The sequence below is a fragment of the Pagrus major genome, chromosome 21 (genome assembly GCF_040436345.1).
Source record: "Pagrus major chromosome 21, Pma_NU_1.0".
NCBI classification, from domain to species: Eukaryota; Metazoa; Chordata; class Actinopteri; order Spariformes; family Sparidae; genus Pagrus; species Pagrus major.
The window spans coordinates 8,646,390-8,661,386 of record NC_133235.1 but is presented as its reverse complement, the minus strand read 5'-3'; the positions used below and the strand labels follow the sequence as shown (position 1 = coordinate 8,661,386).

The window sequence follows — 14,997 nt, the reverse complement described above, 5'->3', positions numbered from 1 at the left end:
TTCTTTCAGCTTCTTTGAAACTCAAATACTTCTGTTTGCAAAATAACCACATTTTTAAGCCAACATAGGTGAAACATCCTAAAAGTTTCACATTCTTCATGTATATATACTAAACTGTATCTTTTACACTGTTGTTTAGACCAAACAAGCCATATAAATAGGTAAAGTTGGTCTTCTGGAAATTGTGTTGCATATTTTTTACCATTCTCTAACAAATGATAAAATCAGTTGTGATTCTAAGGTAATAAAAACACAAAACTTTGTAGATTCAGGTGATTATACACAAATGAAAACATAATTATGAATATTATATTCCATTATTCCATTTATGCCAATAAATCCCCTAAATCCCCTTATATTTTACACGCTAGACCTTTAATTCTGTGTTTTGTTTTGTTTTCCCTTGAAGTGTGGGGGCACAAAGCAAGAAATCCAATTACCAGTCCCTAATTTTATTTTTTTTTGTTAGTGTTTATAGGAGGAAAATCAACAGCATGTGAGCAAAACAGGAATGAAGAGTAAGAGATAAAACTTAAAATATTCTTTCATTTTCAGAAAGCCTGACTGTAATGGCTTGCGCAGTGGAGGACTATGTAAACAGTAAGACCGCAGAATGTTATATCATATTTAGTAAATGATTAAATAGAGAGAAAATGGAACGACCAGTGGAGTTCTGTAGTGAGCCTCCCCCCAGCACTGTGGATGGTCTGCCATCAAGCTGTGAGGATAAGCAGTCAGCATCAGAAAGTTTTAGATTTCATCACCAAGGCAGTCTGTGTGATTGCTCTTCTTCCTTTGTGACATTATTTTCCAAATAACAGCTGTTCTCCAGCAGAGCTGCACCTGCATCTATAACGGCCCAGTCATGTTTGACCACAGTCAACATGGAACTTTTCCATAATGTTTAGAGAACCAAAAAAACATTATTTTATCAGACAAATGAGCCCAGAAATGTTACAGATTCCATGTCTGGAAGGCGCTTAAAAGGGGAAGAAACAGAGAGAGGAGGAGAAGTGATAAATAACTCAGGGGAGGTGTGTTACCAAGCAGGAGAGGGTGGTCTGGCCCTGAGAAAAGCAGACCCCCCCTCATCCCAGGCCTATAGCTGCCATTCAACACTCACATACACACACAGAGCCAGGGAGCAGGTTGGGTTCAAGCGCAACAAATTACCTAAATATGGTTCTGAAAGGGCCTTTGAAAAGAGTTCAATTGGAAACCGTTGAAAATGATCATAATACTAAAAGAAACTGGGGGAGATTTAAGAGCCCTGTTGTGTGGACACAATGTCAGGGCCCTGTCCATAATTTCACTGACTTCAGACTTCAGAGGACGAGTGTGGAGTTGGAGGGAGGGAGACCCATTAAACCAAAAAAAAAGAAGGGAAGAGGAAGAAAATCAGAAGAACAAAATTTTCAGCCTGAGTGGCTTTTCCAAATGAAAGCTAAAGGTCCAAAACACAATGGGGTCCTTTTTTTTTCTTAGCTATGTGTGTGTGTGTACACGGGGGGGGTTGGATGGTGGTGGGTTACCTTTTAAAGAGTGCCCAGCAGTGGACGTGTTTGGCATTTGTCACCCTTGTTCCTCAATTGTACGTTCGCCACAGTGACTGCCATTTAGCTAACGTTGGGCGCTGCCTGTGCCCCGTACGGCTGCTTGTAATTTTTTTTTTTTCTCTTCACATTCAGCCGGACAGTCGGGGGGTGAAATCAGAAAATCATGTCTGACTCTTCTCCCCCCACCTGCCCTCACGGCTCTCTCTCTCTCTTTCTCGCTCTCTCTCTCTCGGTTCACATCTGTTTGTTGCCCTCTCGCCCCAGAGGCAGTCAACACGGTTGCTGAGCACTGCTGTTAACTAAACTAAACTGGCTGACTGGCAACTCAATATGTTTCTTACATAAGGACAGAGAGATAAGGAGAGACACTGTCTAATTTCACCTGTAATAAATGTACTCTAGTTATGTGGAGGACATGATTCCAGAGGGCATAAGCAATAATACAAATGAGGCAACTTCAGGTAACTTCAGGTTTAACCCTGGCTTTTTCAGGGTTTCGTCGGCGGTTCACCAATTACTGGGATACATCACCATGGTAACTTATGACGGACACCTAACCTGCTGCAGAACAGGTTATGTTTGAAATAACAGATCAGCACATATAAAAGTACCGCCTTCTGACCGATCAGTTCTAGAGGAAAATGGCAACCCCGTTCCATTCTTAGAATATCCTGAGGAGCTCAATGCACAGACCATGAGAGGGTTTCAGAGATCAGAGAAGCCCTTCGGATTTCCTTGACCATTTTTATATGAGAGATACAGATTCTCGTTGGAGGATATAATTTCTATCTGCGTCAGCTTCTTGAGCCATATGCTGTATGTATGCTAATGTTCATCTCCTTGTGTTACTTTGCTATAGGTACTTTTATGTATGCTGTGGGACACTGTACACAGAGAATAATTCAAATACTATAGCCTCGTACTTTTAGGATATGAAAGTAAGCCTATTATTGGGGTTGAAGTTGAAAGATTGAACTTAAACTTTAAGAAGCTTAAACTCTCATAAACTATAATAATACATTACACTAGTAACGCATTCATTTAATGTGATACAAATATGGAATTATAATCACATCTACTCATACCCTAATGATGAGGCAGTGATATTATCTGCCTATTGACTTCCCGCAGCCTGTGATTTATGTGACTTATGGAGTTGATGCCCGCTGTCGTGTGACCCCTTGGCATGATTGCAATTGGAAGGCTTATTGAAGCCATATAATGAAAAAATATCTAGTGTACGCTGAACTTGCGCTGTTGTACAGGCCTTGGCACATGGACGATGACTACAAACAGCCCAAGATGCCAGGGTAAACCAACTTTTTAAAAAACGGGTCAACACATCCCTAGTGAGTTCAAAATGGCCCCTGGGTCACAGTTTGGGCGGCACAGTTTTATCACAGCTTCAGAGCAAAAGTCACAGCCCTGAGTCACTTAACAGATTGTGTATTTATTATTTCATAAAATAAAAAGGAACAAAGTTGCTTGCATACTTTCTTTTTTCTCTGTTTTGTTCATGTTTTGTCTGTGTGAGTGTGTGTAAATGTGATGATGTGTGTGCGATGTATCTGTGAGCAGAAATCTAAAATATGTTAATGTGATTATGTATAATTATTATTATTAATGTGTGGGCTTAAGGTATAGATGGGCCATCCATTATGTTTCAATGTGTGTGTGAGAGAGTGTGTGCGTAGCTATGTGTGTGTGTGTATCCTGACCTCAGGGAGGTTCTGGCTGTGGGTTCTACTTTTTCTCTCCATTTAGTTTCCACTTCAGAGCCTACAGCACACATTACACACACCACAGTTTCACTGGAAAAAATAGTTGTGTCTGGGTGATTGCGGATACAAGCGGCCGAAATTAGTTTCATCTGCAGGGTGGCTGGGCTCCCCCTTAAGCCTTGGTTAAACTGGCGCGAGACACTGTGGCATGGGCTTCCACAGATGGCGCGTGAGCTACTGGCATGCACAGAGGCGTTTATTCTCTAAGCATTGTTCGCTGTAGTATTTTATGAAATGCCAGGGATTGTACAAACAAAATACAAGTCAACAAGTGTTATCGGAAGAATGTCATTATCCAATATTGGACATGAAATAAAGACATCTGAGCGCGTTAGTTGGTGCTTGGCCACACAAACTTGAGGAGCCTTCGGGCTTGGTGCTAAAGTCGCAATGATTTCATCTCCGGCTTGACCACCCAGGGATACTGTGGCAGGCAGCCTAAGAACCATGGCTTTAGAGGTACGGTGAGAAGCTCAGACATGCGGAGGGAGCATGGAGTAGAGCCACTGCTGTGGAATGATGGATGGACGGGTGCGTCACAAAAACATTCTAACAATGCAATTAACTGTAACATGTACTGCATGGGATTTTCATTTACACCACAACAGGGCTGCCTGCTTGAAGGTGTGTCTTTAACCAATGATGTGCTTGCTCCGATCCCTGTAGTGCTATTGCAGAATCACCACTAACAAAGTGGCTCTGCTAATTCAGTTACAAACAATTTTTTATATAACATCTTATATAAAAGCTCCTTGTTATTTAGTCATTTAAAATCTTTTATGATAAAGCAGCATTACAGGAAATGTTGTGTTTTCACCAGCAGTAACTAAACACGAAAAGTGTGTTTGAAAGTACAAACAGGACGAGAGAAACTAAAGAGATTCAGTTAGAAGCTACAAAAGTACTGAGACCTGAACACGCTGACTTTTAAAAACGTCTTTTTCTCAGGTTTCCTGCACAGACGTGAGTTGAGTATCGATTTTAGGGAGAGACGGGTGCTTGTTAAGGGTTGGCGACAGTCAGGAGACATCACCGCAGCCCGCTTGGAGGCGGGGCGGCCAAACATGCAGGTGGAAAAACGGCATATGTGTCTGTCATCACTTATCCTTTTCATCTCTTTTCATTAGCAAACAGCAGTGTGCAAAACATTCAGGTAGTAGCTTATCACAGTTTAAGTAGTTGATGACTATCTCTTAACCCAGTTAAATTGTTTGTTGGCGGCAGCTGATATGATCTGCCACCAGAAAAGCAGATTTCTATAGCATATTTCTATATGTTTTATCCGATACTGGATTGGGCTTGATTGAATTAAAGTGGATTCCTGGGCCTTGGCAGAGGTATGCACACTACCAAGTGCCATTCTAATTGTAGTTCAACTGGCTCCAACAGAGTGACACTTTTTAGCGCTTGCTTAAAGAAATAGTTCACTCTAAAACAAAATTCAGTCATTATTGACTCACCCACATGCTGATGAGATCTCCGGTGTAGTTTCGTAAAAATGTACTAAATGACGTTGTTTCGAGTAAACTCTGGATGTCGCCACTTCAGGACACTTGGATTGCAGCGGATGAGCAGTATGGAGGAATATTACAAAGTTTTTGTGTAGTTTTATGGACCTTTTCCTCTCGGTCGCCACTTATGCTCGTTATATGGATTATTCCTGCCGGAGGGTAGCCCCGCGGGTCTCCAGCTGCACTTTGAGGAATAAGAAACTATACCGGACTTCTCATCAGCATGAGGGTGAGTCGACAATGACTGAATTTTGTTTTAGAGTGAACTATTCCTTTAATAGCACCTTAGTTTCCAGAATCGCATTCTCCCAGTTGAACTTTCATTCATATCACATAAGTAATTCAAGTTTGAACCAGGACCTCAAGTGTTTATATCAAGAAGTTTGTGAAAAAGGTGCCATAGATTAAGAAGGCTACAGCTGTTATTTCATTGTGTCAGACACGTATTTAATCACAATTTAAGTAAATAGAAGTTTGGGACATTGTATCATCATCATGTATATACATATATCCTGTTATAGGGTGTCAAAAGGTTTTAATGCTGCGGTTACTCAAGGGGATGTGTAAAATATGAAGAGGTTTATGTGTCTTTATGATGTCCAGTTATAATTCTTAATCAGTCCAAAGGTTGTAAAGTAACAGGCTAACAGTAAAAGACTTGCCAATGTCAAACTTTGATCAGGTCAGACTTTGGTGACCTCCTCCTCCATTTGGCCTTCATAGTGATGGACAGGGCGGCAGTGGTCTGCACAGCATGACATATGACCACAGCAATCAGTGGACAAATGATCAAAACCTCAGTCCAACTCCTCCTTCTCCTCCTCCTCCTCCTCCTCCTCTCACATCCCTAAACATACATCCAAACATCAGACATTTTATAGACAAGTCAAAAAGAAGCAACTAAAGAGTAAAAACAAAGGGACAGGTATCCGCCCAGTACAAACTAGTGCCAGGGCACCATCTGCTCATCCGCTCAGTGGAAGTGGTGGCTTCCAGAGCGGTCAAAGACAGCGCAGGAAGATTGAAGAGATGGGGGCTTTCTTTGAACGTTGTGAACGAGGAGGGGGATTAAGTTTGGACAGAAGAGTCCCGGCAGAAGGCTACCAGCCGAGCCAAGCGGTAGCAGGAAGCGAGCGCCTTGTGTGTCGCGGGATTTACGCTGACGGGTCCATCCACCAACCATCTGGACCGGCATAAATAAATTTAACCAGACTGTAAAGAGAGGGCAAGGACTTCAGGAAAGGGCACTTTCCACTCTCCACACAGAGGTAACAATGATGCGGATTAAACAGGAAATGATCAAGAAAGAAAAGATTGTTACAAATTCATCAGCTTTTGTTACAAATGGAGGAAGAAGACAGAAAAGAGCTCAAGAAGAGGGAGGAACAGAATCAACATTGTAGTGACAGTTGGCGATGGGAGAGCAAGGTCTAAGATTCTGTCTGTAATTCTTTCTCTCTCTCCCTCTCTCTCTCTCTCTCTCTCACACACACACACACACACACACACACACACACGCTTTCTTTCACTCTTTGTTGATGTCTCTAAGCCCCGACTGACATCACTGTCTACTCCCGCTGAAGACAACGGCCCCAGCCATGAGAAGCGACCAATCACAGGGGGCGAATTGTGTGTAAGTGTGCATGAGCAGTTGCCTGCTGTCACTGCTGAAGTTGTTGTACAATCTAGCTGCAGCTTTGTGCCATGTTTACCTTCATAGATAGGACATGTGTGGGTCTTGAACTCTGACCTCTACCCTACTTTTTGAGAAAAAACAGGAGACGGAAGAACGGTATGAAAGCAAGAGCTCGAAGAGAAAAGAGCACAGCTTCATGCCCTTATCATTTGGGAACTACAGTTGTGCCTGCACCTGAGCTTAATTTAGAGTTATCAATTACTAAATGTAATTTTTAAATAAGTCCCGTCTTCTTCTATTTGTCAATTTTAGATTGCTTTTTAAGTTTGTATTCCCTGCCAAATCAACTGAATTGACCTTAAAGGAGTCGCTCCATGTTGGCTGGGGAACAAAACTTTTGAGAGCAAACAAACTCTTTGCTTCCTGCTGTGATGCCTTCAGCCAAATTAAATAAGCAATCATGTGTATTAGTGATAAGAGAAGGCTCTGGCCAAAAAATAATCAAGGACTGATATGTAGTTATTAGCATCCCAATAGTAAGTATTGGGATGCTAGTAAGTTTATGTACCTTTACACCAATTTAGTCAATAATATCCACTTAAAGCTGACTAATGGCACCTTTTAAACTCTACTGATGGATTTAACTTAACTTGGATGACTTAAGCTTTTATTTTGGTCAAACTGAATGATAAACTGCACTTTTCTTCCTCAAAATGTGTACTCAGTGTTGGCTGCCAGATGCAAAACGCCACAATGTTGGCCTGTATGCCCCTAGTGGCTGTGAGGAGGCAACAGCTGACGTGTCCTCCTTACCTTCCTCATAAACAAAGTGTGAAAGGCACTGAAAAGGTAAATAATACCACTTAGATCTAGTAATAAGCACACATATCCAAAACAAAACCTCTTCCATGGAGAAACAATTCAAATTGTCCTCGTGACTATCATTTAAACACATTTGCCATATCTGAACTCACAGAACTTTTTTTATGCAACTCTCCTGAAGTGCCTAACTATGCAAAAGATTGATTGGCAAACTGTCACTGAGCTGAAAACACAAAGACAAACCCACACAAAAAAAGAGAACAAGACTCAAATCTCCATCCTCCAACTGCCTTCAAATGTTGTGAGAGAGTGAGAGGAGAGAGCGGGCGAGCCTGATAACGCCCCCCTCCGAACTTCAGACAGGATGTGTTCATTTTAACGTGGATATGCATCTCAAAAGGACAGCAGAAGAAAAAAAATACCATCGGGGAGAAAAGCATGGCTTCAAATGAGCGAGAATGTCAGCAGAGAGTTGGAGCTCTGAGTTTGTGTTTATCGCCGTCTCAAGACGGACTGAAGAACTTGGACAGAAGGGAGAGAGAGAGAGAAGTGACCTGACTGCCAATGATGCCAAACCTCTATTTAAAGCCTCACCAGCAGCACAGGCCCGACACTGACACATTTACCTCTTGGCCTCACGTCTTATCAGCAGCCAAAGAACACTGTTTATTGTTCGCCTAACATACAAAGATCATATGAGAGGAGGTGCCGTGAAAACAGAGCTGTTTCTATGACTGCAAGTAAAGCCACATTTTGGGGACTTTAGGGACACTGTTGTTGATGGTGTGTGCTTAACATTGCCATGGTGAACAGCAGGTGATGACAGCTCGGCCTGCTGCACTCCAACACCAATGCAAAGAACGCTCAGAAGACAAACTGCGGGCTTATCAGTCAGTGCAAACGTGTATTTTGGTTGTTTCAGAGATAAACGAGATTAAGGTGTTGTGCAACTGGGCGAAGATGACTAAAGATAAAAAGTGTTTCCAAGTTAAGGAGGTATTCTTAAAGACTAGAAAATAAAATTCTGAGCACTACCTTCTCCTTTTGAAATCGAAAGGAAAAACAATTAAGAAAATAAAAGGGGGGAAAGGGGAGGAACAGGGTGACTCAACTGGTGGTCCAGCAGCTGCATCTCACCAGTGCGCTCAGAGACGTGGCTGCCTCCATGTATGACATCTCTCTGTGTTTATAAACTTGTATATCTGCGTTAAGTGTGTGTGTGTGTGTGTGTGTGTGTGTGTGTGTGTGTGTGTGTGTGTGTGTGTACATGTGTGTTCACTGAACAAAAGTCAAACTTACCAGGATCCCGGCAAACTGCTTCTCTTCCATCCTTCAGGACCTTGTCGGCAAAGATCCCCTGCCTCTCTGCTGCCGTCTCTCTGCCTCTGCTGCCCCTCTCTCTCTCTCTCTCTCTGGGATGGACTCGTCCGCCTCTCGCTATCAGAGTTTGAAGTTTTTGGAGGTGGCGTTCGCTCGAGTGTCTCGGTCCCCCTCGTGCCTCTTCTGTGTCGTTTGCGAGTGTAGCTGGAGTGGCGTCGCTGCTTTGTGCTAATTCTGCCCTAATCCAGAAACTTTTCTATGCTGTGAAAAGAACATGTGACAGGCAGAGAGGGGTGGAGGGGAGGAGAGGGGTGGGGAAGGGGGAGGCAAGGCAACACTTTTTAGTTACTTGTCCCCTTGGCCACGATCAAAACCATTCCGCGGTCTTTGTACATGACCTGCTGCAAGGTAAAAAAATACACAAACACAAAAAAATCCTGTGCGCTCTGAAAGTTTGATAAACTGAGAGGTGGAAATCAAACTTCTCAGGAATCTGTTAGCATGGATGTAGAGAAAGAATTTAGAAAAACATGTAGTAACAGATTTGCATTTTGTAGCAAAGCAGCTGCCATAACAAAGTGCCCTTTTGTGTAAAGAGATTAACTGTTGGGGGAACGTTTAGACTGCCTACTGACTACTGCTGTATAAAAGCCAAACTGGGAGAGAATACTCAAAAACAGCCTGGGTTTAGTAGAAAGTGGCAGCAAGTATTTCTGATTGAGGGAAATTTACCTGAAATAGAAAAGTAATAAGTGTAATAAACTGGAGCTTTTACAAATGACTGTTTTCATTACTGATAAATCTGCAGATTATTCTCTTGATTGTTCTAAAACATGTCAGAAAAAAGTGAAAAATGCCTGTCAAAGTTTCCAGAGGTGACATCTTTGTATTGCTTGTTATGGTCAATCAACAGTCCGAAATCCCAACACATTAAGTTTACAGTAACATAAAACACATTCTCACATCGGAGACATTGGAACCAAAGATCGTTAAATAACAATTTAACAATTTAACGGATTTAATTGCCTGATCGCACTGATATGGTTCATTTCTGAGTTAACTTCAAAAATATATTAAGAAAGTTTCAGAAGACACTGAGGTCTCCATCAGCTTATTCGCACATGTTGCAGTAAACCCTGTAAGCTGTCATGTGGAAACTGGAGAGTGACTCAAACACTGTAACTCTGCTGCAGGTCTCCGTTTTTCTGACTCTATCACTGACTCAGTGAATAAAAACCCTGGACAGCGAACTAAAAGCATCCCAGCAAAAGCAAAGAAAAAAAGTAGGCCAAATATAGCTCCCATTCAGTGTTATAAACATACAAACACACACACATGCACACACTCCGCCTCTCACATGTACAGGAGCCTACGGGGACTCCAAAATGCCCTGGGACATCCATCATACACAGCACGCTGCACATTGATGAAAAGATGACAAGAAACAAAACTAGGTTAAAAACTGAACCTTACCATCCACGTTATGAAGACTGAAGAAAGAAGAAAATAAAAAGGGAGACACCAACTTCTACCTCAGAGAAGGGGAGGCGGCTCAGCAGTGAGAAACTAACTGGTGTGAAGACTGAAGTCTGTGATCAAGTCTCGGTGCTCTGGCTCCATCCCCCCCCATACTAATGTATGTACACAAGGCAATAGTTGAGCCAAGCCTATTGGGCCATCCCAGGAGGAGTGGCAGTATACACTATGCTCACTTTGAGACCTGTCGTGTCTGGTTTAAAGAGATGTCATCAGCCCTAAACAATCAGTTTCCTGGCAGTTTGGGATATTCCCATTGACATAAAGGTCAAATCAAAGTGATCTCTGCGTTTTGGGTCTCTTGTTTGCTTTATCTAAGGAGAATACTGCGGTGTTAGGCCACAAGGCTTGCACACATTATTTGATGATCAATTACTTGTTTCAGTTGTGGCATCAAGCAAAAATGCCAAATATTCTCTTCCATTCATCTTCTTCCTTTCATTTTATGTAGCCCATCTTTGGGTTTTGGGCTTTGTTTTGCTTTTCATGGACTGAATGATTAATTGTTTGATCAAGAATGGAAATGCAGGCCTATCTGCATATACATCATTGAGAAATGTAGCTAATTACATAATGCAAAGAGAGAGACACTGCAGAGGGACACAGGAGGTAATGCAGCTTGGAAACATGTTTTGGTTGTGGAGGATTCATGCGTAATGGTGCTGCACTTCTGAAAGCATTTCCCTAAATACAGAAAGAGACTGCAGATGGAACCCACATAGCTGTTCTGACCACACACCAGTCAACCCAGGATTACAAGAAGTGACTGTGCTTTCATTTTTAACAAAAGCTCCAACACCATATCTTAGCTACCTCTGGGCAGAGTAACCTGTTCCTGTGGTCCTGCGGTACAACCGCACTTTGAGGAAGTGAGAAAAACACCAACTTCTTCTGGCAGATATGCAAGACCCTGCATGGTTATGGATAAAAATCACATGATATGTTTTGACCTAATGACAAGCCAAAGGGCAGACTGACACTGGCCAACAGTCAACCCATTGTTTCATCAGCCTGTCTCAGGAAGGTCATCAGCCGCCACCACCACCAACGTCTGGACTTCATGGCGACATTTTTCTTGGTGCTGCTCAGGGCAGACGCCCTTCAATTACAAAATCTCCCTGTAGAGTTAAGTGCCAAAGACTTTCTGACAAGACTGTTTGTCGCATATCATCTGCTTTTCTATCACATATCATCTGCTTTTCTATCACATATCATCTGCTGTTATATCACATATCATCTGCTGTTATATCACATATCATCTGCTTTTCTATCACATATCATCTGCTGTTATATCACATATAATCTGCTTTTCTATCGCATATCATCTGCTGTTATATCACATATCATCTGCTTTTCTATCGCATATCATCTGCTGTTATATCACATATCATCTGCTGTTATATCACATATCATCTGCTGTTATATCACATATCATCTGCTGTTATATCACATATCATCTGCTTTTCTATCGCATATCATCTGCTGTTATATCACATATCATCTGCTGTTATATCACATATCATCTGCTTTTCTATCACATATCATCTGCTGTTATATCACATATCATTTGCTGTTATATCACATATCATCTGCTTTTCTATCACATATCATCTGCTGTTATATCACATATCATCTGCTGTTATATCACATATCATCTGCTTTTCTATCACATATCATCTGCTTTTCTATCGCATATCATCTGCTGTTATATCACATATCATCTGCTTTTCTATCGCATATCATCTGCTGTTATATCACATATCATCTGCTGTTATATCACATATCATCTGCTTTTCTATCGCATATCATCTGCTGTTATATCACATATCATCTGCTGTTATATCACATATCATCTGCTTTTCTATCACATATCATCTGCTGTTATATCACATATCATCTGCTGTTATATCACATATCATCTGCTTTTCTATCACATATCATCTGCTGTTATATCACATATCATCTGCTGTAATAGAACAACTAATATATTTTCTTTACTTCATTCACTAGTCTCTCCTGATTGAAATGCTAGCATGTTATCACACTGACACACAGACATTTCTCTTCAGGGGTTTCTGTCAGGAAGCCATTCCAAGAGTCGCAGTTAGGTAAGGTTTAGACACTAAAACTACTTGGTTAGGATTAGCAAGAGACAATGGTTTAGGTTAAAATAACAAATCAATGCCAACGTTTCACATGTGACATAAAAACACTGGTCTCCTGGGGGAAAGTCCTGGTTTTAAACATCCATCCACACCAACCTTCTCCCCATGCAGCCTCTTGACCTCCTAAAGGGTTTTCTTGCAGAAAACCCTGAAATCTTGTTCCCACGTGCCGGTCACGGTAAACAACTGCTAGAGAGCTAACATTTCTCTAGACTATGGAGCTGCCAGAAAGCTTCATCAGGACTGTACTTTGGATGGTCAAAAAGCTTCAGCCCTTCTGATGTCAAATTGGGGAGAGCTGTGTCCGACTATATCTGTAACTGAAGATCTGACATTCACACACACTTCACACCCTCACTCACTGACTAGCTGTGAGAAGATTCCAGAAAAGAGTCTTCCCTCCAGCTCTCTTTTTGCATTCTTTACATAACTATACCTGTCACTTTCCATGTGAACAACCACATGAAAAACAAGGAATGTTTTCCAAGAGAGACTGTCTGAAAATGTGCACTGTACTATAACATCGCCCTGTTTTTTCACGGTGTGGACGTTAAGGACAGGTGCAAACTCTTTGTTTTATCTTATCTCCTTATGGCTTTCCAGTTTAAGTTCAATAAGTGACAGGTGACTTTTCTAGAGGTGAAGAAACTGGTGACTAATATTGCAGGGTGTAAAAGTCACTAAGGTCACCCCTCAAGGTATTTTTCACATGTCCTGATAAAACAATGGTACTTAATCACAAAATTAAGTTGACCCCATTACAAAGACTCATGAGGTCAGGACTATGGAAATATTAGCCTGCCATTGGTGAAAAGAAATGGGAGGATGCCACACAGTTACACATTAACCGCTTGGAGCAGTTCTTTGTTAGGGCCCCATTTTTCTGATGACAGAATGACCTTCTCAGCCAATGAAGTGGCACACATCTGTCTGTCTTTGAAGCAGAAAATGTACCAGGGTTGAAGATATACAAGAGACTCAATAATTGCTTGCCGTTATCTAAAATACAGATTCAACACCATCCTCATGTACTATACTATTACACAAGCTGTTCTCGATTTGCACTCAACATCTAAACTGTAGCAGTGTGGGGTCCCTCGGTTTCCTGTCTGACATGGTGTACAACACAGTAGGTCCAGGACAAAATAGCAAACATTATTGCTAGCCATATTTACAATGCATCATATTGTTGGGCGAAGCAGCTGTTTCTATTATCACTAATGTCAATATGCAGCAGTATGATTGGGACGCCACAAGCTCTGTTTTGTCATGATAGACAGCCTCTTTCTTTCACTGTGCACAGAAAGGTAAATATGACTTAGAAAATTGTGACAGTACTCAAAGCAGCCCCAACTAGCTTAGGCCTTTGTTCACCACCCAGTAAATAGAGCCAGCAAGCTATGCATCACTTTTGACTGCTGCAAAAATAAGAATTCTTACAATAAGGCAATGACATTGGGAATGAGAAGATATGGGATTTTAATATGACGTGTACAAATCAGAGTTTTCTAATAATAGCATTCAAATGATATTGACTTCTGCGGCACACAAGCTGGAAAGGGAGGAGAGAGCAGCAAAAATACAAAATCTATAGCAGTAACTCCATCAGTAAAAACAATGTAGATGCTTAATAGCGTAGTGTTAATGTTAATAGAACAGAGCAAACCTTTTGAAAGGCATGTTCTGATGATAATCAATTTATAGACCCTGTTACAACACAAACACACGCATGCACATACCCAAGCAGGGCTTGACTTCTTTTCTGTTTTTTGTTGGAATGGAGACCTTGGCCCAGCAAAAACCTGCACAAATAGATACCACACAACAAACAACCCCCACACTTTATCTGTTGTAGAACAAGTACAAGTGCTATCAATATGTAGAAATGTGTAGATAATTTAAGTAATTCATCATTTACTTCACCACAATAAAGAAGACCAATTCAGTGAGGATCTAAATAGTAGTAGTTGTTTTTGGATGACAGAGTTTATTGCAGAGAGAGTCTGCAGAAACTCTTAAGGTTTTCTTGGTTTGTGTCCTGAGTCCTTGGGGTCCAGAGCTGGTCAGTTTGCCTGAATGTTTCACCTGGTGCCAATAAGTTCAGTTATAAAGTTATTTAGTGAAGTGAAGTGAAGTAATATTTACCTAATCTCTGATAATGCTTTTAGTGACAAACCCACTGAGAATTATTAGGCGACTTTGAACTTGCCCTCAGCTGAAGTGTTTCAGCCCCACAGTAAAGCAACATAAAAACTTGCTTTTGTGTCAAAAGATTGTTTTTGTGTTATCCTGCTGAAAACCAACAAACCAACCAACAAACGGACACAGGCGAAAACATAACCTCCTTGGCGGATGTAATCACGAGATGTAACTCTATTGTTTTGCTATGGCAACAGCAGCGCATGAAGATGCAGTGGCTGGTAGCTTCACCGAATTATGCTACATTTTTGTTTTTTAAACCGTTGTTTTTTTCAGCTGTGTTGCTGAAACGCGTACTGCTTAAGGCTGAAATACTGTCATCATCATCACTGGAGAAGAAAGTGGGTGTTTCAGACTAAGAGCAGCATCTTTCAACCATCCAACCAGACCGGCTGGACCGCCCAAGGGAGGAAGAGAGTCGGAAAAAGTCAGCCCTAATGTCTGGTCGCAGGACATGGAAATCGACAAAAT

The 14,997-nt window shown here is 41.5% G+C and overlaps 1 protein-coding gene across 1 annotated transcript in view; it reads right to left on the bottom strand.

Moving 5' to 3' along the window:
• slc6a9 (solute carrier family 6 member 9) overlaps nucleotides 1-8,872 on the bottom strand; it is a 62,062-nt gene extending 53,190 nt beyond the window's left edge. Inside the window, exon 1 of the mRNA XM_073491324.1 lies at nucleotides 8,606-8,872. Coding sequence (XP_073347425.1) covers nucleotides 8,606-8,635 — 30 coding nt within the window. The 5' untranslated portion in view covers nucleotides 8,636-8,872. The remainder of the gene's footprint in view (nucleotides 1-8,605) is intronic.
• Nucleotides 8,873-14,997: the final 6,125 nt, after the last annotated feature.